Raw genomic sequence first — 25,329 nt, forward strand, 5'->3', positions numbered from 1 at the left:
CTCTGCACTCAGACTGTTATAAACAGTCTATGGTGTTAGACTGTAATAAACTCAGTAATTACAAGGAATAATTCTGAAGTAGCTCCGGAGCTTTAACACAGCCCAAGAGAACAGGCACCGCACGACTAACTGTAAAATGAACAAATACAAAACAAATATTGTTAAAATGAACAGATCAACCATTATGAGTCTGACACAAAGGCACCAAGCTTGACATTGTCCTTAGGCCTGAATGTGATTGATGTGTATCACCTCGTGACACAATATGTGTGTGTGTGTGTGTGTGTGTGCGTGTGTGTGTGGTTGTGTATATTTGTGTGTATGTGGTGTCTGATGTTATTTACATTCCTTTAATTCTTGTCTTTCTCTTGAAAATAAGTGGTTCCTGCTCCAGTGCAATTATTCTGCTGCTCATTCTTATGATTTTTGTCCGTGGGTTGCGGTGGTTATACTGAGGGACCCGAACCACGCAGCTAAGTTGAGGGTCATGACAGATTCAATGACACATTTGTAAAAGGAAGTCAGGACTGATTGGTGGACTTGAAGTCTGAGGACTTTTCTTAAAGAAAGGCTACTGTCGGTTTGGAATGGGAGTTTACAAGTGATCTATTGTTGTTCCAATTATAAACCGTGACTAATTTATCCCTTACCCTAATCTTAGCCTAACAACAATTCACATTTTACTCTTAACCATAATTACTTCTAAACCCTAAACCTAACTTAACCTTCAAACATGTCCTCACTTGACAATGTAATGAGTTGCGTAACAGAGACCTGCTTCTTGTCCCATAAGGAGAAGTCTCCAAATGTGACTGTGTAAACAGTTGCAGGTCCCCACATCATCCGTAATACCAGGACCACACACACAGTATGAGCTCAAACTTCTGACAGCATTACAGTGTATACATTTTTATGTGAAATACTTGTTAATGTCTCACATGAAATCAAACTAAATCACACTGTGATTTCACTGGGAATGAATCCTGTCATGGAAACAACCCACAGTGATGGTCTAAGGGCAGAGTTAATTAGTTTTGTCTGATGAGGAGCAGAACCCAGAACTTGTTTCCACTGATGTAAAAACAATGGAAGTGAATACATGTGCATCAGCCTCAGTGGAAAATGCACCAGAGATGTTCAAGGACACTTTAAGGAAGCCCACACACACACTTCTCACACAGCTGCTGCAGTTGACAGTTGACACACAAACCGGAGCTGAGCTGCATCCAGCACAAGTATCGATAAGCAAACAGACGTCATCACCAATAATCATCAACAAGTGAAGAGAAAGTAAAGCTGGTAAAGTAAAGTAAACTCACTGTGTGTGTTGGATCTCAAACGGCTTCAGAGTGAAGTCATCCCTCAGGGACTGAAACCAAGACATGAGCTCCCTGCCTCTCCGCCTCTCCGCCTCTCTCCTTCTCTCCTTCTCTCTGTGATGATTGGATTATTTGTCTCAGTCCCCTCTGCTGCTGATGCGTTCAGGAGAGGCTCGGGAAATGTACCACTCATGTGGCAGATGGATAAAAGGGTCAACTCTTACTTAAACAAAACTCCACAGATACCTCAATTGAAGAAATAACTTTTCAGACAGGAAGTATAATAATAAAATGACCAGAGGCACGCTCACCTCTGAACACTTACCCTTACCTCTAAAAAGGAAGAATCTCTCGAAAGATTATCCGAATGAATCAGAACAGGATACTTCTCTCTAGCATCCCAACAAAAGGTCTCTTCAAAAATGTTTAATGACATTTATCCAAGCAACACATTTTAAAGACAATGTTATAATGTTGAGAAAGCTGGATTGACAAGAAAGATTATCAGGCACCTATTGATGATTACAATATTGTGAAATTTGGAAATATTTTACGACAAATTTAGTTTTGCTAAATATTTCATCCACAAATGGGGATAGAATAAAACCAAACCATCGCTTCCTGATATTTAAATACAAAAAATATTTGTGTTTGTTTGGTTAGTCATTGGATACATTATTATTTTAATTCTTTGTATTCAAGTTTGTTTTGTATTCTTATACCATGTCATTAGTTCAGGTGCAACTAAGTGAACTAAAATGCTGAGCAGGTTGTTGAACACTGAACTAGAATTGTGATGTTCATTGGCAAATTAACGTTTATCTGTTATCAGTTTGTTCAGTGATGCTTTCAATGTCATGCCAATTTAACATTTAATATGGAATCTTTTTAGCACCATTTGCCATGTCCATTTCTACACAAGAACACATATAAAGAGAAAAAACATGAAGTATCAGTCACATGAAAATAAGATGTTCAAATCTGTAACAAACCTTGAATAACCTTGAATTTAATTGTATCCCAGTATTTTCAATAACTAAATAAATACAATTTGTCACAAAAGGGGATAAAACTCTTTGAGCAATTCTAAATATTAACATGTTAACATGGGTGACTTTCCTTGACAGACATTATTGAACATCTTGTAGCTTCTTATGGCTCCACTGATCCCACAACAAAATATCCCTCGATGTAATGATCTAAACAGAATAGTTTTGTCGTTTGCTTCCCTCACAAGTTTGGGTATTTTTATTTAATTGTCATTTTTACGAGGGACACTTGAATGCACCATAAACACAAGGCAGAGCGCCACACAAATGATTTCTGTTGAGATAAGAAAATGATGTCCTGACTAACAAGCACTTAAATTAAGTAGAAACTTTCAACATAAATAACTGAAAAGCTAAAAAAAATCTAAATTGTCTAGAGTATCTAAATATCAAAACAACTTAAAGCAGCTCAGACCTGCCACGATTTGTTTTTTAACCTCTATTGTTGCTCTACTGGAGCAGGATTGTATAAAAACATACGTGTTTGTGAACATCATGTCATCATATGACAATCAGTCTATTTAACATGGTACCTCAACTCCAAAAATGTTTCGGCAAGTGACATTTTGTTTTCTGCAAAATGAAAGTCTTGGGTTTACATGAGCTGCACATACGATTTACTTTTGTGAGACAAACACAAAAAACAGTCTATTACCAGAAACTGGAGTTTGTGTTTGAAAGATTATTTCACTGTGAAAAAAAGACTAAAAAGAAAAGGATTTTAGGATTAACACTGCCATCTAGTGTTGAAACACTTACTCTGTCTGAAATTTGTTTTATTACTGCACATCTTACCTTGTGGCGCGATCATGAGCTGCGATGGACTGACGGATCAAAATTCAAAAGTGCCTCTAAATTGTCCTTTAATAACAAATATCAACATTAATAGGCTGAGTAGAAAAACACATGTTTAATTGAGTCAGTTTACATATGGAAAACATTACAAACAAAGATTGAAAAATATTTTACTCCCTGATATCAGTATCGGCTTTCCTCACCAAAAAAAACACATAGTCGGGCTTTAGAAGAGACATTTATAAAATAGTAAATAATCCGAATGAAACGCGTAAAAATAATGGATCCAAATATTCGTTGACTGTTCATTAATTTATGAATAAGTTGAGCTCAGAAACTAAAGTCTCCCTGCCTCCTTGAACTTGCTGAGCAGTCCGTCATCGGCCCTCAGGGGGAAGTACAGCGTCCGAGTTTTGTAGTACTTCGGGTCGGACTGGAGGTTCTGGATGACATCAGCCAGGAGGTGTGCACGCTCCACACCACAGCCCGGAGCCTCATAGCCCAGCTTGGTGAAGTGGACATGTAGGTGGTAGTAGGACGGCTGGTAGTGCAGGTATACTCTCAGCTTACTGGCTGGGAGGTTGAAGTTCTTCAGGATGGCCTCCTGAGTCACAACAAATCAGATATTAGCAATCTTTATAAGTATCATTTACGTTCAATTAAGTACCCGGGGTCTCTCTTCTCTACTTCAGGGAGCTAAGTCTAATCCTAGCTCTCTAAAATGGAAACTATCACTTCACATAATTGTTTGGAGATGATAACAGGGCTCACTCATATGTTTATGGAAGCCGAGGGAAGACAAACCCATGAATCAGTGCGAGCTCACCTTTCCTCTCTGGAAGATGTTCTGTAGCAGTGGTATGTGCTCGGACGTCAGGTCCCTCAGACTCCTGATGTTCCTCTTGTGTACAATAGCAATCAGGTACAAATCATTTACCTGCAGAGGAAAGCAGATTGTTGTGGAACTGTTTCAGTCGGTTAAAGATTTATAGCAGGATAGTGGGAAATTGTATTATGTATTAAAGAGGGATATGAATAGGTATATAGTAAAATGTTTGATGATCCCCATAGATGTGTGCATGTATATATATCAATTTATATATATGATCATCAATGTTAATATTGTAATTGGATTCAGAATACAAGAAAGAGAAAACTAAAGAAAAATGTCACCAGGAGGGATAATGCTGTGGGGTTCCTCCTGAGGTCTCTCACCTGTTTCTGGTCCCATTTGAAATCGGGGAGGAGGACGAAGCCGACCTCCGGGTCCGGATCTTCATAAGTGATCCTCTCGGCCTCTGCCTTCTTCTCCAGGATGTTGTACACCCACTGATGCGGTTGCAAAAAACAGTCAGAGCTGCACATTTGAAAGTGAACACAGGAAATGATGACCTCGGGGGGCTGACCTGCACGCTGAAACTCTGCCTCTGAATGTAGGGCAGAGTGATGGACTCGTAGTCCGTCCCCGACTCCTCCACCAGAAAACTCTCCTGACGCTGGTATTTCTTCACATGCTTCTCTGTGGCTGGACACACCACAGTGGTCTTGATCTCTGCAAAACACACACACACACACAAAGGTCATCTAGTTTTCCTGGCAGCCAGACTCAAAGATGTTCAACCATATGGGATCATACCGTTGAGGTGAGGGGGGGCCTGCAGCCAGTACGTGCTGTAAATGTCGTTTCTCATCTCCAGCTTCAGCCTGGAGCCGGTAAAGAGGTCAGTCAGGATGTCTTCTCTGATGGGAGTCTTCTCCAGAATCACCACAGCATCCTGATCATCCAGCTAAAGATGACACCGTCAACACTTTCACTTTCTGCCTCAGGTACTAATGTGACTAGTTTTACTGAATAGATAAATAAACACACACGTGTGTCCTTTTGTAATCCCACCGTCACGATTCAGTAAATCCTAACAATCAGGCATCCACAGTGCTTTTATTATGAAATCTCAAATCCGGAAAAGCCTATGTTTCCGCTTCTCAGGCCCGTTTGTATGGAAATAACAATGAAACACAATTCCCTTCCTGTCTCAACCTTGTCCTTGTCTCTTTTATCGCAGTCAGACTGAGTTTCACACCTTCTAGCAGCTGAGGACAGTGAGCTGCCTTCACAAGCACCATACCTTTCCGTGGATGAAGATGGTCTTCTCTCGGGCAGAATCGCTCAACACGCTGGATGTTTGAAACCCGCACAGAAGAGTCTCTCCTCCATTGTCCTCACTGTCACACTTCACCCTCTTGACTCTCTGATCTAACTCCTCCGTTTCTTCTCCTGCAGCTTTAGCCATGTTTCTTTCTGCCGCTGCTCCTGCTTCTTTTCTTTCTTTTGTTTAACGGCGGATGGCAGCTTACGTTAAATGCGCATTATCGCCCCCTACTGTTCTGGAGTGTGGGTCAGAGGTTTGGATCTGAGAAAATACATTAAAAAAACAATACAATTTAAATCCTCTTCATTAAAACTCAAGCAAGGCTTTTATATTTCCCTCAATACTGATCAGATTATTTAGGTTGAACTCTTCCACCCCACATTTCCCCAGCTCCTTCTGTAGCTTTTCTCTCTCTGTGTTTTATTTCTGGCAGATGTTCCACCGTTTTCTTCCCCTCAGTCACACTCACACTGTCCTGATGGATTTTCCCCTATTAAGTGCATTGTTTTGTTTAATCCTGTGTGTCCTAATCTTGAAATGACTGTTCGCTCTCGCTGTTATTTCCTGCATCCCATTGTTATGGTCAGTCAGTCATGATGCTCCTTGTAACTATTTTAACTGTGGGACAACAAATGCTACCCAGTCTTTGGCTCCTTTGATCCATCTGTGGATATTGGGGACATTGTGGAATGTGTAGTCCTTAACCTCCCCTCTATGTCGGCCCAATGTAATAACCATGTCGGAGTCACAGGATAAGGAACTGTTGCACTGTATCTTTTATCATGTAACCTCATCTCTTTTGCCATTCAGCGGCTTTCTCCCATCTTCACTTGGACTGCTATGGTTGGAGGAGTCTTAATAGCCCCACAACCTAATCTCAGTCCCTGAATTTGTATTATTTCCAGTTTCATCATCAGCAAATACTTGTTTATCAATATCGGAGAACGCATGATTAATCATGCTGGAAAAAAGTATGGGGCTGATCACACTGGCCTGCGGAGTCCCGTTGTCTACTTTATACATGGTTGATACTTTTGTCCCCATCTTTAACTAAATATATTTATCAAACAAAAATGTTTAATCCAATTAAAAATTATTTAAGTTATCCCATTTCATCTACTTTCATCATTTAACCCATCATCAAAGGACAATGCCATTTTTCAAATTCTTTATTAATTTAGGCTTTCCTAGTTTCTGATGCCTGGATCCATGGTTCCCCTCCCTTCACTAAAACCACTCTGATAAGGAGATAACAGAGTGGTTATCTCAGGCCTTTTATTTTTCTCTTCTCTGTCTATTCCCTGGATTTGCTTGTTTAGTTTCTTCCCTCCCTCGCTTCCTGTCCTCGGTTAGATTGTCAGAACTCCAACTTTGAATATTGGGTACCGCCACTCTCTTCGGATTCCCCCCCTCGTATTTATCAGTCCCAAGGAGCTGGTACAGAATTCCCTCCAATTTTCTCTTTTTGCTTTCTTCACAGCTTTCCTTACTTGAGCCTGTGTCCTTTTTTTTCAATTAGCTTTTTTAAACTGTTTAAACCTCCATAAAGGAAGCACACACAGTTCAGTGTCAGTCCACTGTCCTCTCCATCAATCAATTAGCCTCTGCTATTAAAAGTGATTGACGCATCATTTAACTAATATGATTACCGGGCTGGGGCGGGGTGACTGTTAAACCAGCCAATGAGCAGCCTCTGCTCAGGGCCGTGTAGTTCAGGAAGTGATTTAAAGCGGACGCGCTGCTGTGTGTTGACAGTGGAGCTGGAGAGAGAATCTGTGTGTTTCTTCGTTAATGAGGAGCCAACATGAAACATCATGTCCGCTTCTGTGTTCTCCTGCTGGCTCTTCTTCTTCTTCCTCCTGCTGCTGCTGTCTCCAGAAGAGGTAGCGCTACTTCTCAGACTCACTTCAGTGCATGGCTGCTGCTGGTGGTTGTGTTCAGGTTGATAAACAGTAAATCTCAGCATCTAGCTGACACGAGCCTTATTGGCTGCTCGCTTATGTCATTGCTTGTTGTTTTAGTGGCTGCAGCTCGAGTTAACGACATTAACTCGCTCACTGAATGCTGCTTTGTTCGACTCTAGGACTTTCTGTCCAGCCTTTGGTCAATGTTTCCTCTGATGTGTTTCCCTCAAACTCATGTTCACACAGTCCACTTGTCACTGTCCCTATAGGTTTAACAGCAAGTCGAGTTTATTTGAATAATTCCTCCCATCTCTGTTCTGTAGTTTCTCAGCAGTGATCTAGAAACCTGCCACAGATCACAGTTGAAAAGATGAATCTAAACGCAGCAAAACAGTAAACAATGTCAGGTTAGATTTTTTATATATACTGTTTATTCATAAATGTCAAGAATTGCACCATTGTGCTTTACAGTCCTTGCAAAGGAAGCCAACACAAGCATGGATAAGATGTACGCTGTTGGAAATAAAATCTGTAGAAAAGAGGAACCGTGAAAGTTATAAAAGAGAAGTTAAAGCAGCTACAGTTAGAATTTATCCAGTATTTAAAAAAAAGTAGTAAAGGGTTGAATCAAATACTTATTAAGACTTTAAAGCAGGATTAAAAATGTGGCCCTTTAAAGTAGATTTAAAACTAGAATCACATCCGGTAACTTGTATGCCTCTGTCAAGGCCCAACAGTCCCCTTATGAATCTCACACGGAACATGGACAAAATAATTCCTGTACCTGCTCCCTTATCTGGCTCCACACCAAGATTTAATTTAGTTCTTTCCTGACCCATACCACATCCTTCCAGTTTGTTGGTAATCTGTCCTGTAGTTCTGCCAACTACCAGACAAATAAACAAACAAACATGGACAAAAATAAAGCTATCTGTGATATAACAAGGGGCTCAACCATGAAGACATTGTAAACCAAAAATAAAATTTCCAGTGGATCTGCCACAATGAGAATGATTTGTTGTGTTTTATTCTGAAATAACTGTCTGTTTGTTTACAGACAGGAAGAACGTCCTGTTGATCGTGGCAGACGACCTGCGGACATCACTGGGTTGCTACGGAGACCCTGTGGTAAAATCGCCAAACATTGACCAGTTGGCGTCCAAGAGCCAAGTTTTTCTCAATGCATACGCACAGGTCAGTGGGCCCCCTGTCACAAGCTGTAGAAGCAGCTCAGTTAGTTTTGATCTGAGACTAATCAAATCATACAACCTCAAGGAAATCTTAGACTGTGTATTTTTCCTCCCAGCAAGCTGTGTGTGCTCCCAGTCGTACGTCCATGTTGACCAGCCGCAGACCAGACACCACCAGGCTCTACGACTTCAACTCCTACTGGAGAACCCACTCCGGAAATTACACCACTCTGCCTCAGTACTTCAAATCCATAGGCTACTTCACCGCGTCTGTGGGCAAGGTTTTTCATCCAGGTCAGATTAATATTATAAGGTTTTCATTAAAATCCAAATAGAGGGTTAAAAAATAAAATGTTCATGCTCAGGGTTACATGGCATTAATTTAAGAAGATCCCTGGATTAATGATGAGCCTGTTCTGGATCTCCGAGGAGATTCCATTCTGAATGATTAAGTTGTTTACTCTGGACCCAAGGCATTTTGTGTTTATGGTTGGGACAAATGTTGTGTTGTTCTCTCTTTAGGAATTGCCTCTAACCACTCAGATGACTACCCATACAGCTGGTCCATCCCTGCATACCACCCAGCCTCATTTCATTTTGAGAAAAAAAAGGTAAGCATAGGAAACAGCATCTCTTACACATTTCCACTCTAAATTGGGGTTGGTAATCCTGGAAAATCTAGACTGCACTTACCCTAAATTTATAATAGCGACAGACAGATGTGCCAGACAGTCATTTTATCCAGTGCGAAGGAAATTATTGGTCGTGTTTATGAACTTGAATTTCAGAAACAAATGACCAACTCTACATTTATTACACATATAACAGCTTGAAGTGATGCAGGCCAACCAAGCCGACTGGCAGCTGATGTCAAACATTTTCAGTCCGTCAATCCTCTTCATCAAAACTATCAGTTTTTCTCTCTCTCTGGTAGCTAATGGTTGTTAATGGCAGTTAAATATAAGTAGTTATAACAGAACTTTGCAGCTGTCCACTGTAATTCAGTGGAAAAGCAGCATCTGCTCCATATGAGTTGGGAGCAGCAGAGGCTTTGTTATTATGTCGCTCTTTGTCACAAATCTTTGGAACATGTGCACCTCTATCATGAGAGTTACTGGGCGTCTATACCAATAACCATCAGTCAAAGCAACAACTAGAATTACAACAACAGTGGTTAATGGCATCTTTGAGATCGTTTTCAGAGTTAACTAATATGATTATTATTATTATTATTTTAGATATCATTCTTGCTATGGATGTTTTCACCTTAAGTGGTGGGTTGAACATCTACCATGCACTGATGGATAAATAATCAAATTCACCATCAACCCAACAGTAAATCATTATTTCCACCAAGATCTAGTGAAGATCTGCTGCTTATATCCTCCCCGGCTGGAGCTCTGCGTCTGACTCTTCGACAATTGAAAATCCAAAGTCTGAATTTTTTTTGCTGGATCTCTCAGTGAATTAATCTTTTTACCTGATAGAAACTGGAAGTAGATGATGTATATCTGTTTGATCCTTTTCCAGAGCTGTCTCTGAAAAATGTAAATCATTTCTTGTGAGGTCTGCGCCTGTGATTGCATCACTTGAAGTTGCTTCTGTGTCAGAGTCGCTCACATGAATCACTCTGGGTGCAGACAGTCATGGACTCATGGGCTGCATTTGTGAAAGAGCTGTTGTCTCTTTGAGCAAGTGAAATGAAATGATATAGTGCTTGTCTGGGAGAGACTGTCAGCACTGATGGAACACTCCTTCCATCATGTCTTAATAATGAGAGCATCATTGTCCCCTGTGTAGGTCTTAACTGTTTCTTTCAACTGTGTAATGTATTCAAACAAACCACAGTTAAACTTTGGGGGTAAAACCAGAGTTCTTCTTTAACCCGTCTGGGTCTGATCATTTGTTTGATGAAACACTGTCAGGTTTTCTTCTCAGGACTAAACGGACGATAGTCTGACTGAGGAAGCGTCATATAACTTCTATTGTGTTAGATCCAAATTTTCTTGGAAAAAGTTTAGCAGGATAATTTAATATTCAGTAGGCAATTTGTATTGACTATTTACGGTTGAATGTGGGCGTGTAGAGGTGTGTAGAGGTACACTGATCTGTGGAGACGGCATCAATATGAAACAATCAAATAAACTATAATCTGAGTGATTATAGCCAATACACTGTATGCATACTGACATTATTGACATAGAGACAGAACATTGTTAAATTAAAAAAATGGAAGGGAAAGGTACATGCGTTTTTATAATTAACAATGCAGAACAATGAAAGCACTTTTGTTAGATTAAAAATGAGCAGGATGTTAAATCATAAAGAATAATGGAACATTTCTTCTGTGTGATTTACCAATTAACACAGATAATAAGAGGTATGTAACACAACTAAATACGTGGATAAGCTTTGTCTCATGTTGTGGCAGAGCTAAACCTAAGAGAATACAACTGACAGTTTTAACATCCGGCCTGAGGGATCTGATAGCAAGTTAAGTTTGACTGGACACATCTTATATCAGGTCTGAACAGGGCCTTTGTGACTTGCTGTTAAACATAGTGGATCATTTAGTCCGATTTTTGAATAAGTACAGTTTTCTCCCTCTACCAGCTCCTGTTTGCTAGGTAGCCAGAACTTGACTGTTCCTCTTTAACCACTTAATTTATAGATGTTTGTTAGGAAATAACTATGCCATCAACTTAAAAGGTGACGACCATATAGATACATTTATTTATCCCAAACACATGCACAGGCTTACTCATGCAATTGTAAGAAAATTGAACCTCTGCTTTTAACCCATCTGGTGCAGGACACACAGAGCAGTGGGCGACAATGTACGGCGCCCGGGTAGCAGATGTTGGGGGAGTAAGGTGCCTTGCTCAGGGGCACTAGACAGGGTAGGGAGAATCCTCTTGGATTTTTGGACAATCCCGGTTCGTCTTCTAGTTTTTTCTCCTTGGAGTCGAACCAGAGACGAACCAGAGACCTTTTCTGCCGATAGACGAAGTTTCTGGAGATGATGCGTCAATGCTCTATAGCAGGGGTCTTCAACGTTTTTCAGGCCAAGGACCCCCAAACTGGGCAAGAGATGGAGCAGGGACCCCTGCTCCCCCTACTATATATATATATATATATATTTAGTCCGATTTTTGAATAAGTACAGTTTTCTCCCTCTACCAGCTCCTGTTTGCTAGGTAGCCAGAACTTGACTGTTCCTCTTTAACCACTTAATTTATAGATGTTTGTTAGGAAATAACTATGCCATCAACTTAAAAGGTGACGACCATATAGATACATTTATTTATCCCAAACACATGCACAGGCTTACTCATGCAATTGAGATATATATATATATATATAGTAGGGGAGAGCGGCGTAATGTGGGACATTTTTTACATTTGCTCCCCCCTAGGCGAGCTTAACTGATATATCAGTAAAATGTACACATTTCCCATTAATTCAGGATGTTTTCTAGCAATGGAAATGATCAGTATGTCTTCAGGACAAATGGCAGTGAAAATATGATTGCAACACATGTTGTAATAGTTAAAATCCCGACAGCTAGATTGACTACCAACCTGGAGGTTGTCAGGCAGAGGGTCATATCAGCCTCACAATATGTTGGATGAATGTAAATGTGTATTCAAAGACATTTAAGATGTGGGGAAAAAATTGGATAAAAAAAACAATTATAAAAAATTAAAAAAATTGTCTAATCAATCAAAGATTTCGCGACCCCCCTGCAGTACCTCCGCGGACCCCCTAGCGGTGGCGGACCCCCTGTTGAAGACCTCTGCTCTATAGTCTACAGTGACATATTTATTTACTTGATTCTACTGCCCCCTAGAGGTCATGTTTAAATGCCAGAACACTATCTATCTTAGATTGTAAGTACAGATGACAACACTCCCATTAAAGTGAGGCGAACGTTTTTAAATCGTCATTTGCTGGCTTGCTGCAGTACAGGTCATACATTAATCCTCTCCCATGTTAGCAGATGGGACATGGATACAATTTAAGTTAGATATTGAGTTATTTGTTATAAAAACTGTTTTTAGGGTTAGGGTGATTGATGATTGACAGCTGAGCCTGATTTGAATGTGTCTGAAAGTTCAGGTTCCTTCGCTTCCGGTCCTCTTCTACATGCCGTCAGTTCATCAAACACTGAAATGTAAATCACTGCAGTAACTGTGCATAAAAAGTGACTTTTAGTAAATGGTATGAAAATCTTGTTTTCAGATGTGTAAAGGAGAGGACGGTAAACTGCACGCCAACCTGCTGTGTGCAGTGAATGTGACGGAGCAGCCTGGGGGAACCCTCCCTGACCTGGAGAGCACAGACGAGGCTGTCAGGCTACTGAAGAGCTGGGCCAAGGATCGTGTTCCTTTCTTCTTAGCCGTGGGATTTCACAAACCACACATTCCCTTCAGGATACCACAGGTACATGACTCAATATCAACACCCTCTGCGCAAAATGTTAGATAATAGTTAAACCAGTGTAGTTATATTTATTTATTAGTTTTTCTGTATGATGTGAATGAATAACGTAAAGGTAAGCAGAGAAGTCGTACATGCTGTCTCTGAAGTGCATTAAATGAGAAGTGACCTGGATGTATAGGAGATGCAGTTTAGCATGAAGGAGGGACCGGGCATGATGCAGTGGAATATGAATGAGAGCAGAGATGGATGTCAGCGTGACAGAGAGGTTTCCCTCAGCGTGGGAGTCGAGAGATGAAAAGTGGGGAAAGGTCAAACCAGCTCCACTGTGTTGACATGTGATTTATGCTACATGTGATTTAGCTCGAATCGTGTGGACGCACTCGGAGAACGGAGCAAAGAATGAAAAGACCAGTCTCTGGAACCATAAAAATAAATCTAACCAAACAAACATCTGAGATCATATATTTTAATCATGACTCCTGTCTCCATTTGAAAAAGAGGAGTTTATTTTATTTTTTATTATCAGACCAGTTCTTTGCTTTTTGACAGACACTTACTGTCAAATGTAGCGGTAATTGGATGCCAAGTAACGTTTTAGTAATCTTTGTAACACTTATGGTTTCCTCCATTCCTCGATGAATGAAAGCAATAGTAGGGTAAAAGGCTAATACACCATAATTCTAATAGTTATAATGATATTTTAAGAATACTCATGAGTTAATATCAGGATAATACAGGATCAGATTACACAATTATGCTAAAAATCCTTCTGCCCTTTTGTCTTCTGGTCTCGTCTTAAAAATAATTCTTCAAGTACCACGTTTTCACCCAAATGGCATATAACAGAAATGAGATGTGTATTCGAAGCATGTTTAGGCATATAAGTTTTAAAATTGAGAAAACATGGGATGTCTTTTAAAGACAGCCTGTTGTTTTCAGCCTTCACCTGTGAATTATCAGAAGTCCCAGCCACAGAGACGTGATCCTTCTCACACTAAATGTAGGAGTCTGAATGTGATGCTTAAATCAAACGAGGGAAGCCAATGTGGAAAAACTAAAACTGGGAGAACGTGTAAGCTATGTTTTGTTCTGGATCACTTGGGAGTTCCTGCCTTTTTATTAAACACCACTTTGAAACGTGTTGCATATTTACAGGAGTACCTGAGCCTATATCCTTTAGAGGAAATGACCCTGGCCCCTGACCCCAATGTCCCAAAGCTCCTCCCCCCTGTGGCCTACAACCCATGGACCGACGTGAGAAAGCGAGACGACGTCCAAAAACTGAACATCAGCTTTCCTTACGGACCAATTCCGAGAGACTTCCAGGTTTGAGCTGCCTGCTTTCAGCACTTTAAAACAATGTATAACGTTCTAACATCTTCATGTCTGTGCTCCTGGAATCAAACAGTTAAACACTGGTTTTCTTTACCTTGTGTTGCAGCTGCGGCTCCGTCAGCACTACTTTGCTGCTGTGTCCTACATGGACGCTCAGGTTGGACGGCTGCTCAGTACTCTGGATGATCTCAGGCTGACTGACGACACTATGGTGGTGTTCACCTCAGATCATGGTCAGTAGACACAAGGAGGAAGGCTGAGGAAGGCTACACTGCTGCTGTGTATTTATACTTATATATGTACTTTCAGGGTATTGGTAAAACGAATCACTCGTATGCCATTTTTTAGGTAGTCGGAGATTTTGTAACATTTCAAAAGTATCCACGTTTGGCTGTTGTGTTCCACCACCAGATGGCAGTGTTGTAACAGCATATTGTTTACTTGGTTCCCTCCATAGTTAAAATCTTTTTCTGCACCGCCTCCTTTATTTTAAAAATCTTTTCTGACTCAGAAACAACATTTTTTTTTAATGTCACCTATAAGATGACCGAGAAAAACATTATTAAAATGAATTTCCTCAACCTTCTCTCCATCCGAGATGTGATTTGTATGATACTGATTCATTGACTTGGTTCTCTTTTGTCGTTCTAACATCTTTCTTTGTCTCTCTTTCTCCTTGTTGTTGCAGGTTGGTCATTAGGAGAACACGGGGAATGGGCTAAATACTCTAATTTCGATGTGTCGACACGTGTCCCTCTCATCTTTTACGTCCCTGGTGTCACAACACGCCCGGATTTGCAGGGAGCGTCCCCTTTCCCCTTTATTGATGCCTTAACCAAATCAGAGTACAGCTTTAAGAGTGAGTCCCTCTGCTGACATCAAATTCCTTTCTATTACATGAACATTTCTTCTTTCTAAAGGCACCATGAATGTCAAGTCAAATGGAGCTCAAATTTGATTTCATTTTTTTCTTTTAATTGGTCACATAAAGCGTGTTGAAACATTTATTAATATGCCAACTTGACTTTAATGAAGTCTTTGAAATACATGGAGAAATTCAAAAGTATTTAGACAAGGATACACTTTGATATTTAGCCTCTAGACAGTTTTAACTTCAAATGCAAATGGTGCAATAATGATGAAATTTCAGTGCAGGATGTCGAGTAAAATTTTGTGGAAGTCTCGACTAATTTGCTCTCAGTGGTTAAAAAAAAATGAAAAAATAAGAGTTTTTCTTTAATTGGCTGACCCTTCTCTCTTCCAGATGACAGAGTTAGAAGAAACGTGGTGGAGCTGGTGGATGTTTTTCCCACAGTCTCCTACATGGCCGGACTCCGCGCACCTGAACCTTGTGCTGATGTTTCTTTCCAGGTATCAAAAGATGAAAGTGAACGTTTTTAGAGAGGAGTCACTTGTTACCGAAGCTACTACTTGATTGGCCTCTCAGCCAGTTAGCTGCATGGCTGCAGGGAGGGCACAGTGCATTAAATGTTAAGGTTCAGACTGAACTATCTGGACAACAATGATGAAACATGATGACGCTGGTGATCCCCTGAGCTTTAAGACAAATGTCTTGGCAGGTTTTCATCATGAAGTTATTCTGAAATTAGTTAAAACGTTCAGGATGAATCTTAATAATTGTGTTGTTAACCTACTTTCACGTAGTGCCATTGTGTCAAAATTGTCTGTTGTTCTTTGACGAGAAAATACCTTCAAAACTCATACCCACCAGCTTCAGATGTTTGTTTGTTTTTATTTTGGTCGGTTTTTCTTGTTGTTGTAATTGGCAAAGCTTTGCATGGTAATCTGCCAAACCAAAATGGTTAAACCTCATGCCTGCTGAGCATTAGCATGTAAGGATTTCCACAGTTAGACAACACAGAGACTAACACTGTGTTCATCTCCCATTACTCAGACTGTTGTTATTTATTTGCACCTGAGTGGGAAACAACGTATCACTTACTTTTCAGAGTAAATTATTCGTTAGCTACCATGTTTTTACTTGGTAACAGTATAAAAATGTAATCATATACCTGGAATTACATTTTACATGTAACGCTGGCAGTTTAGATTAAGTCCAATATCAACACTAATACAAAGTTGTCCTGTGTATTTACATTATACAAAATGTACAATTATAAAACAATGTACAAATTCTGTGAAATCCCCAATTTTATTGAATTGAGTGGGACCTTTCATTTTGGTCGCCTTTTTAATTACATCATCAGCTTTACCTGTGGGTCAGGGGCAAACGAGCGTCGACAGAGGGAAACACACAGATAGCCAGTCAGCTGTGTTTTCCTTTCCCTGTTTGTATAGGTCACTCGAAACAGATCACGATAATTATTGTTATTTGCTGCATTACTTTAATACATGACCGCTTCCGTGAAATGATTTGCACCCGAGTCGTATCAGGTAGATTTCACTGGCTGTGGTGGAGACAACAAACTTGCATGATCCCACGATGATTCGCAACGTCAGCAAATAGGTCTTGTTATTGTTTTGATTGAGAGACCCCTAGTGGCCAGAATTGTGTGTTGTATGTTGATATTTATCCAGTATAATTAACTTGTCTAAGGGGTTAATGTCTTGATAACACTGGTCTGTCAACATTGTCATCGTGAGCATGTTTACTCAAAGCAACAAAGCAGCCTTACAGAGCTGCTAGCATGGCTGTACACGTTTGAGTCACTGTGGCTGGTGAGTGTTCAGTGAAGAAGACCTTGTTTATCAAAGTGTACAAAAACAACAGAAAATAAGAAGAATGTGATCTAAAGAAAGTCCAGGAAAGAACATGGTTCTGATTCCAAGATATTTTTCCGAGACCTTTCAGGCATCTTGGTACAGAACAACATGACCAGACAAAATTAATCAGGAAGTAAACACTCCATAGACATGAACGTGATCTAATTGGCTGCAACATTTATTTCCTTCACTCTGCAGCCTGTTCTCTTGCTTTCAGGAGGAGCTGTGCACAGAGGGAGACAACCTGGCCTACACGTTCCGTCACAGAGAAAGAGGAGAGGATGAGGAAGCGGTGTCTTTCAGCCAGTACCCTCGACCTGCTGATACACCACAGGTACCTGAGATTGAGTGTCTAGAAAAGTGAGTTTAACAGCCTTCACGAGCTGGTGTAAGGTAAAATCATTACGTTTTCCATCAGTCAGAAAGCTAAGACACAGAGTATTGGGGCCAGATTGAAGAAAAAACCTTTTGACTTAATATTGTAAGAATAAAGTTATGATTCAATGAGGTGGGAAAAATTTGCAATGTTTCACGAATAAGGGAAACATGTTTTTAGGAAATAATCAGTACAGAGAACCGGTGCTCACTAGAGTTCCACTCCTCTGGGTCCTAAAATCTTGATCCAACCTTGAAAAACTCTGAAATTCCTGTGAATGTTTCCCAGATGTAACAAACTACAGCCTCTCAGTCGACCACTTCCAAACTCTGATTCTTTCTTCAGAATAGACACCATTTTTTCCAATATCTTTTCAAAAAGTTATTTGTGAATTTTATTCTAAAGTGTAATTTAAGATGCTCCACATCCTTTTTGACACAGGTGACAGACTAAAATTACATAACCTAAAATTATTCCCTTATTCTTATAAGTTTTTGTTGTAATACTATGACATCAATGAGATCATATTAGGACTTAACTCGTGTAATTTTGTGACTTTACTTTATTATTGTAATGTTACAAATGTACTATTATGCCTTTATTCTCAAAATGTCAGATACCTTTTTTTTTCACATTAAGTGACCCTAATACTAGGAAGCATCAAATCAAACAGGTATATATTTAATATAAAACGTGCCACACTGATTAAACTTGTTAAGTCATTAAACATGACTGTGGTGACACTGTCACTCTTTGAACCTCTCTGGTTTGTACAAGAGCTGCCAGCTTCAATCACAGTCTCTGAATGAAAATGTCCAAGTGTGTGATACAGCACCTGCTGTAGGTTAATCTCTGTCCAGCTTGGCAGACCTGACATCAGCTCATCGTCCGGCTCGCAGGAGGAGTTGGCAGCTGCACATCTGACCACGCTGAAAGAGTGAGATCTGTGCTCATATTAAGTTGAATGTCTTCTGTTAGGTGAACTCGGACCTCCCTGACCTTAAGGACATAAAGGTCATGGGTTACTCTCTACGCACCTGGGACTACAGATACACACTGTGGCTGGGATTCAACCCGAAAACATTTCAGGTTGGTGTTTCACTGACCTGCGCCACATCACATCTCTCGTCTGTCACTTTGTACTCTGTGTGTGTGTAGGATCCATCCATCTTTTCTGGCTCAATGTGTTGAGACGTTTTCAATGACGGTAACAAGTGATAGTTGGCTGATATCCATATGTCTCTCCATGCAGGTGAATGTGACTGACGTCCATGCTGGAGAGTTGTACATGTTAGCAGACGACCCCGGGCAGGACAAGAACGTCTACAGTGACACAGATCACAGTGTTATCATGAGGAAGATGACCAGCCTGCCTCATGTGAGTTTGAATTCATTGAAGTCAATAAATAAATGGATTGTTTCTGAATTCATTTCACCCGCTTTGGTGCAAATGAAAGTGACATCATGCTGAGTGTAACATCATCTAGTTTGACCAGTTTGCTGGTGGGTCAGTGATGGTCTTGGGAGAAATATCGTTTGAGGGTCACACGGATCTCCATGTCATAGCCAACGGTTCCCTGACTCCTGTTAGGTACTGCGATGAAACCCTCACTGGGTGGTCAGACCTGACACTGGTGCAGTGGGTCCTGGGTTACATTGTCTGGACTGCATACAGGCACACACAGGCCGTACTCACCTGAGTCACATTATGAGTTGGATCAGCTGTGATTTGAAAAATGTTACTTTGATTTTCGGTCTGGTTTTGAATCCAACCCTCAATAGCTTGATGATTTCGGTTTCCATTGACTGTTGTTACGTCATTTAGTTGTCAACAAATTATTTGTGTTTTTAAATGTATTTCACACCCTATATACTGGACTCATTGTTACCCACAATGCATTGTGAAAAGTAGTGGTCACTAACTGAACAATATAAACCATCATGCCTTGCGCTCGGGGCATTGACAGAAAAGAAAGAGACGGGCATGAGACAAATTTGTGAGTTGTGTTGGTAACATATATGATCAGAGCAGGGTATCACAGCACAGACAGTGTCAGGCCAATTTATTTCTACATTTAAACATTGTCAATGTGTTTTTCCCCTAAGATTATTAATACGGAGTGTAAAATAAACATTTAGGAATTATTATGGGATTTGTTGTACATCATAACCCTGTAAGAATGATGTAATTACCGGAGCAGAGAAAATTACCAGAGTGGTGTCAAAGTGTTTTTTTCTTTTTTTGTTCTTATGTGGATGAGTTTACTATATAGTACTCTCCATAGAAGTCCCTCTATAGTGTAAGTGGGAGATTTCAAACCAGAGTTATCTCCCTCTCATTCATTCTTTATTTTATTCATTTACTTACCATTTTACTTCTTTCCTGACTCGTCCAGACTGTGACTCTGCAGACGAGAATGAAGCTGCAGCTCCTCTACCTCACAGCAGGGATGAAGAGGAACAGTGGGAAGGCGTGATGACGAATATACACTACAGCAGATGGATGGATGAGGACAAGTACAAAGGGAAGATGGAAGGATGAAAAACTTTGTCTGGAAGGGCGGCATTCCTCTGATAATTCTTTTAACGCAACACATACTTGGTTCTGTAGTCTCTGCTATCACCATTAATCTTTAAAGCTCAGTTCTTCAGGCTCATGTACCGAACTCGTCAGCGGACGGACCTCGAGTGAAGTGAACAAAAGAGCTTATTGTTAGTTTCAAGACGTTTCAACCTTTGAAGAAGTTTAGTAAAGACATCATTTACATTTTGGCAAAGGGAAACATCCAGATGGGAACAGAAACCTTTTCCTCTAACGAAACAGAACCAGTGTGTTCAGTGACTGGCCTCTTCACTCATGTCTGTATCTAATAACTTGTGTGGAGGAAATGTTTGCAAGTGCAAAACCATATACCCGTGAGGAATCATTTCCAATCTGCGTGCAGGACCTGCGAGGGACTGTCGGGCTGTGATGATCAGTTTCGAGCACATGGTTTGGTACTGATCTCAGACCGTGCTCGTCAAACTGTAGTTCTGCACATGGAGCAAAAATGCCCCCTCGTGATGGTTGGGGTTGCTCTCCACTCGCAGACGCCGATCTGTACGTTTGCAGAGTAGAACCTCCCTCATGAGTGTTGGTCTTATTTGTGGGTGAATTTTGACACTAAATATAAAATGTCATTTCTAATTTTCAATGGCAGCAGTTACAGGTTTTTTGTGTTTTGAGGGATACACATATTTGCTCTTCGAGTTGGGTAAAAAATATCACTAGGCCAGTAAGCTGAGCTTGAACACAAATGCAGAAATATTTTCAGTTTGTACGAAAATGCAGTACTTGTTGAAATTCCTATATTTCAGCTTCATGCATTGGTTCAGCAACTGCGATACATATTTTAAATAGTAATTTTCGGACGCGTGTACAGAGCCTTGCTAGCTGTTTCCTCAGGACTATTGTCTTTATGCCGAGCTTATCCTGAGATAATAAGGCTCATATTGAGTGTTCACATATGAAAGAAGTATAGATGTAATGCTGGACGCACAGCCTCCTGATGGACAGCTCTGATTGGCCGTGACTTCACCACCTCCTCTGTGAGCATGATTACATCACACTTTACGAGGCTTTTCATCTGAGGGAATATTGATGAGACCTGAAGAATTAGATCTTTTGATTTAAAGTGACACCAATTTCCTTTTTTCTGGATCAAGTGTTCTTCAGCGTATTGATCGTTCAGTCAGCATCGGGTGTCATCTCCACTTTAAAGCCCAGCAGCTAAGGAGGGCTTGACTAGTTCTGTACAGTGGTGTGAAACAAAAGGACATATCTATTTGCACTTGACGTCCCTTCAGATATTTGCCTCTCTCCTTGTAAACAGTCTGTTCAGATCAATTTGTGGACTTGAAATGAAGTGAGTCAAAGCCCTAATGATTCAACGCAAATGAAACTGAGCATTTTACTGCTGCTCCAATGCGTGATTTTTGAGGGTAATTTTAGAAGAGTCATCTCAGCTTGAATTTCAGGTTCAGCGATGAATCAAAGGGATTTGGTTTTGAGGACTTGGATTGTGGGCTGCACTGTCCTCGTGTTAATGGGATACAGTTGAATCATGATATCAGCGGGGCTCTTATTATATGTGAGGATGTTGGGGGGGGGGGGGGGAATTTAAATGATTTGGTTCATTTTTGCCTGGTTTCCTCTGATCAGGGGAACTCATTGTTGACAGAATTTATTTCTTCTCAGGTTGACTTTGTTGCACTTGTGAGTATTTCCAGTGGTTTGCTGTTGACTCTGTGTCCTGTTACTTTAACATGTGAAAAAATTGACATAATGAGTAATGTATATTTTCCATACACTATTTAAACTTGAGTGTGGTTTGCGTTTGAGCATCTTTAAGCTCCATGTTTCTGAAGGGAAAATGAAAAATAAATGTAATAACAATAAATCTTGAGCTTGCCAAGAATACATTAAAATATTTGTCACTTTGTAAAAAAGCTTTTCTATAATGCAAGGAGCATAAGTTGACTGTTTATTGTAACTTTTGATCACAGCCTCCTCCAGTGTTTGTGTCCTGCAGAAACACACACACACACACACACACACACACACACCCTGCTTCTCTGCTGTTGTGTTTTTTTTTGTGCTCACCCTAAGCAGAAGTGTAAAGCTGCAGAGAAGAGTAAGCTCCTCGGGGACCTTGCCAGTGTATTCAGGGTTTTCTCTCCTTCCTCCCTCCTTCTGTTGTTTCCTCTGGAGCCGACTATGCACATGGCTGCACTCTCTGGCTCTGGAAGAGTTTGGACCGAAATGAACAGTCGCTAATTTGTGTCGGATTCCACAGGGTCGGTCTTTCTCTGCAACGCAAACGGTTAAAAGCCTTGTAATTGCATTCTGAAATATTCTGGAGAATGACTTTCGTTTCATGCTATTTGACTTTTTTAGTTATTTATTTTTCTTTTACCCTTTTCAATTTACAGGCAATAAAGCAGAACGGTATGTAGAGCCCAGTTTGAAGAGAAGTCTGTGTGTAACCAGTCAAAAAATCATTCCCAAAGACCAGAGAAGCTCCTGACATCTCTTCCTGTTTCACCATCCTCTAATTATTATCTCCCTTCTGTCAAAGGAGTGCCATTGTGCATTTCTTTATTATCTGGTTGTAATGGTGTATGTAACGGAGCAGTAGAAGCATCTGATGGCTAAATTAAACCTGGGGCCAGTGCAATAGAGCTTTGTGCTCAAAGGTACTTGTTGAATTTTTAACCACTAGTGGCACTAACGAATGTATTTTAAATTGCGCATCTGTTCTGCCAAACCTTGATCACCTCCAGGTTGCGCTGGCTGCAGCATAGGTCATAAGCTTTGCCTCCTCCATGTTAACAGATGGGACATTGACTAAACTAAATAGTCAAAGTACACATCAAGCACATTTTTTGTATGGGTTCTGTTATTGTAGGTATTTGCTATCACATATATGTTTGATTAGTTGGCTGATGCTTTAAAAACAGGGTGAAAAATCCTGATGAGACTGACTCACGATTTGGCCGATTGTGTGTTTCAGTGGGACCTTGATACTGAAGCTCCAAAGATCGCCACTAGAAGGACACAATTTCTGGAAAGGAGAAATTAGAGAAACTATATCAATACGAATGCAGAGGTAGAGAACATTTTTGGTTGCCTTGCTCATGGGCAGCTCTTCCCCTTGTCCAGCCTGGTCTTTTATTTTGAAAGTGGGGCTAAAGTGTGAGTCAGCTGTAACCACTCTCCTCTCCTCTGCCTGAATTCATGTCAGCCCCATATTTCTGCCTCAGTGGCTTTATCAGATCAATATTTATCATCACAGGGTTCTCCGGCCACCACAAAATTGATATAATGGCAATTACATTAGTGTTTAGCTGCTGTTCCCCTGCTGCTGCTGCTCTTTTCTGTTTGTCACTGCCTCTCACCTGCTCTCTTCCTCCTGCCCGCTCTTTGTCTCTCATCATTATGCCTCGTACGCTGGTAATAGTATTACTGCTGCGGGCTCGTATTGTGGCAGGTCACACTGGCTTTCTGTTAACGTCGGCGACGTACACAATTTTGTGTGTGTGTGTGTGTGTGTGTGTGTGTGTGTGTGTGTGTGTGTGTGTGTGTGTGTGTGTGTGTGTGTGTGTGTGTGTGTGTGTGTGTGTGTGTGTGTGTGTGTGTGTGTGTGTGTGTGTGTGTGTGTGTGTGTGTGTGTGTGTGTGTGTGTGTGTGTGTTTAAAAACAGCTTAGCTCAGCTGCATCAAGGCTGGGTCTGGTCTCAAGTGTGTGTGTGTGTTTACTGTGGGTGAATGGATTCAGGAGTAGTAAACAAACTCTGTACTCTGCGTCCAAGGACTTGAAGTATTTTCTGCTCTTAATTAATTTTGTAGATATGCTGTCTGCTTCTCAGTCTATAAGCTGCTCACAGTCATTTATTTGGCCACTTTTACATTGTAGAGACCTGTGAGGAAAGCTGTTGTTGTAACTATAAGTTCGTGAGACAACTTTATCCGAAGACACAATCCTGCCCTGCATTTAAATATAAGAGGAACAATAGCAGCCACTGTGACCTGTGCTACAATGTCACGGCTGATAAAGACAAATTAAGTCCACAGTATGATTGAGGGTCTGTGTATATATGTCACCACTGAGCCTGATGGACAGCTTCCTGATTCTCATGTAAAGCCTTTTTTTTTTTTTTTTTTGACATAGCTCCGGAGGATGTCGGCACAAAGGGGCCCCGACTTTCTCCCGAGTTTTCCTTTCACATGGGGTGCAGCAGCCGACAGAGGCAGGACAAGGTGAATTCCTCTGTGGAAATCACATGTTTTTTTCTTTATAGCACCTGGACACTGGATTCGGCTCTTATCCCCAAGTTTTAGTTTCATCACCTCCGCTAAGTTGGTTATTTTTGTTTGTTTGTTGGTTTTGTTTGTCGACAGGATTACGCACAAACTGCTGAATGGATTTCCATGAAACCTGTGGGAAGGATATAAGGTGGTGGCCAAGACAGAACATGTAAAACTTCATCCATGGAAAATGTTTATCACTTTAAAGGGAATTTCCAGTGTTTTTCAACCTGGGCCCTATGTTTATTAATGTCAGTATGAAAATGAATGGTACTCAGTCCAGTAGATCATGTTCGCCAGAAGCCGCAACATGTGACTACAATGTAATCTCTTAGGGCGACTGAGTCACAACTCCCGGCATCACTCTGTCCCACCTCAGCTGGTTTTGACAGCTAACGGTGAAAACATGTCAGGAATCCGATGGAAGAAGTTCTCATGTTCATCAGAGGTACATTTTATCATCTGCAGGGAACCGCCACATTATTCTATTTAATCTGCTTTGTTTTTGTACTGTTGTTACACTGCTGGTCAGAGGAGACATGTCTGTATCTGCAGGGCCCGCGGAGCGTCAAGGAAGCAGACGATTAGAAGGTGGACTGGATGGGATATGCTGGCTGTCAGTGTGAAACCAGTTTAATCAGGAGTCATTCAATTAGAGCTGACGAGCTCTTCCCTCGTTAGCGCCTCTGGAAGTGTGAGCCGCCGAGCTGCGCGGAAAAGCTCTCCGTTTGAACAAAATCACTTTTTAAACGTGGCAAAGAATGAGAGGAGGGATAATCTATTAAAACTGCCACTGCACATTGAGACAGAGGGAATTCATTCACTGAGTGGGTTGCTTTTAATTAAGTGGAATTGCTGTAATCAACTGTTCGTGGGAGCTGATGAGGGAGACCTGTGGTTCTGCAAATGGGGCAAAATGCATTTTCAGTCAAATGTCAATTATATCAACAACAGGCTACTGTTAGGAGAATTATATCAGCATCATCAGATTTTAAACAGAAGTAATTATGGTTTTGTATTTATACAGCTCTTTTCTAGTCTTGATGACCACTCAAAGCGCTTTACAGTACAGTTTTACATTCACACACTCATTCATACAGTGTATCTTCTCGCAGCACTTTGTTATTCTATGGGGGGGCCATTCGGGGTTCAGCATCTTGCCCAAGGACACTTCGGC

The 25,329-nt window shown here is 40.7% G+C and overlaps 3 protein-coding genes across 4 annotated transcripts in view; 1 reads left to right on the plus strand and 2 right to left on the minus strand.

The window, feature by feature from the left end:
- Window positions 1-1,432, minus strand: part of zgc:66433 (uncharacterized protein LOC321250 homolog) — a 43,658-nt gene extending 42,226 nt beyond the window's left edge. For both annotated transcript variants that reach the window (XM_062393472.1, XM_062393471.1), the window contains exon 1: window positions 1,320-1,432. In XM_062393472.1, the coding sequence (XP_062249456.1) occupies window positions 1,320-1,384 (65 nt within the window). In that variant the 5' untranslated portion in view covers window positions 1,385-1,432. The remainder of the gene's footprint in view (window positions 1-1,319) is intronic.
- A 1,824-nt stretch (window positions 1,433-3,256) lies between these two features.
- dcps (decapping enzyme, scavenger) lies at window positions 3,257-5,482 on the minus strand. Its single transcript, XM_062393799.1, has 6 exons — window positions 5,290-5,482; window positions 4,800-4,950; window positions 4,570-4,715; window positions 4,379-4,492; window positions 3,990-4,100; window positions 3,257-3,767 (listed from the first exon to the last, which is right to left on the minus strand). Exons 1-6 carry the CDS (start codon window positions 5,452-5,454, stop codon window positions 3,501-3,503), a joined length of 954 nt encoding a protein of 317 aa, XP_062249783.1. The 5' UTR covers window positions 5,455-5,482; the 3' UTR covers window positions 3,257-3,500.
- A 1,556-nt stretch (window positions 5,483-7,038) lies between these two features.
- ids (iduronate 2-sulfatase) lies at window positions 7,039-21,448 on the plus strand. The gene is made up of 13 exons (XM_062394035.1): window positions 7,039-7,196; window positions 8,275-8,411; window positions 8,524-8,701; window positions 8,930-9,018; window positions 12,650-12,850; window positions 14,006-14,176; window positions 14,292-14,418; window positions 14,874-15,044; window positions 15,450-15,556; window positions 17,148-17,264; window positions 18,285-18,395; window positions 18,559-18,684; window positions 19,703-21,448. The coding sequence occupies exons 1-13, from the start codon at window positions 7,118-7,120 to the stop codon at window positions 19,781-19,783; spliced, it is 1,695 nt and encodes a 564-aa protein (XP_062250019.1). The 5' UTR covers window positions 7,039-7,117; the 3' UTR covers window positions 19,784-21,448.
- Window positions 21,449-25,329: the final 3,881 nt, after the last annotated feature.

The sequence above is a fragment of the Platichthys flesus genome, chromosome 8 (genome assembly GCF_949316205.1).
Source record: "Platichthys flesus chromosome 8, fPlaFle2.1, whole genome shotgun sequence".
NCBI lineage: Eukaryota > Metazoa > Chordata > Actinopteri > Pleuronectiformes > Pleuronectidae > Platichthys > Platichthys flesus.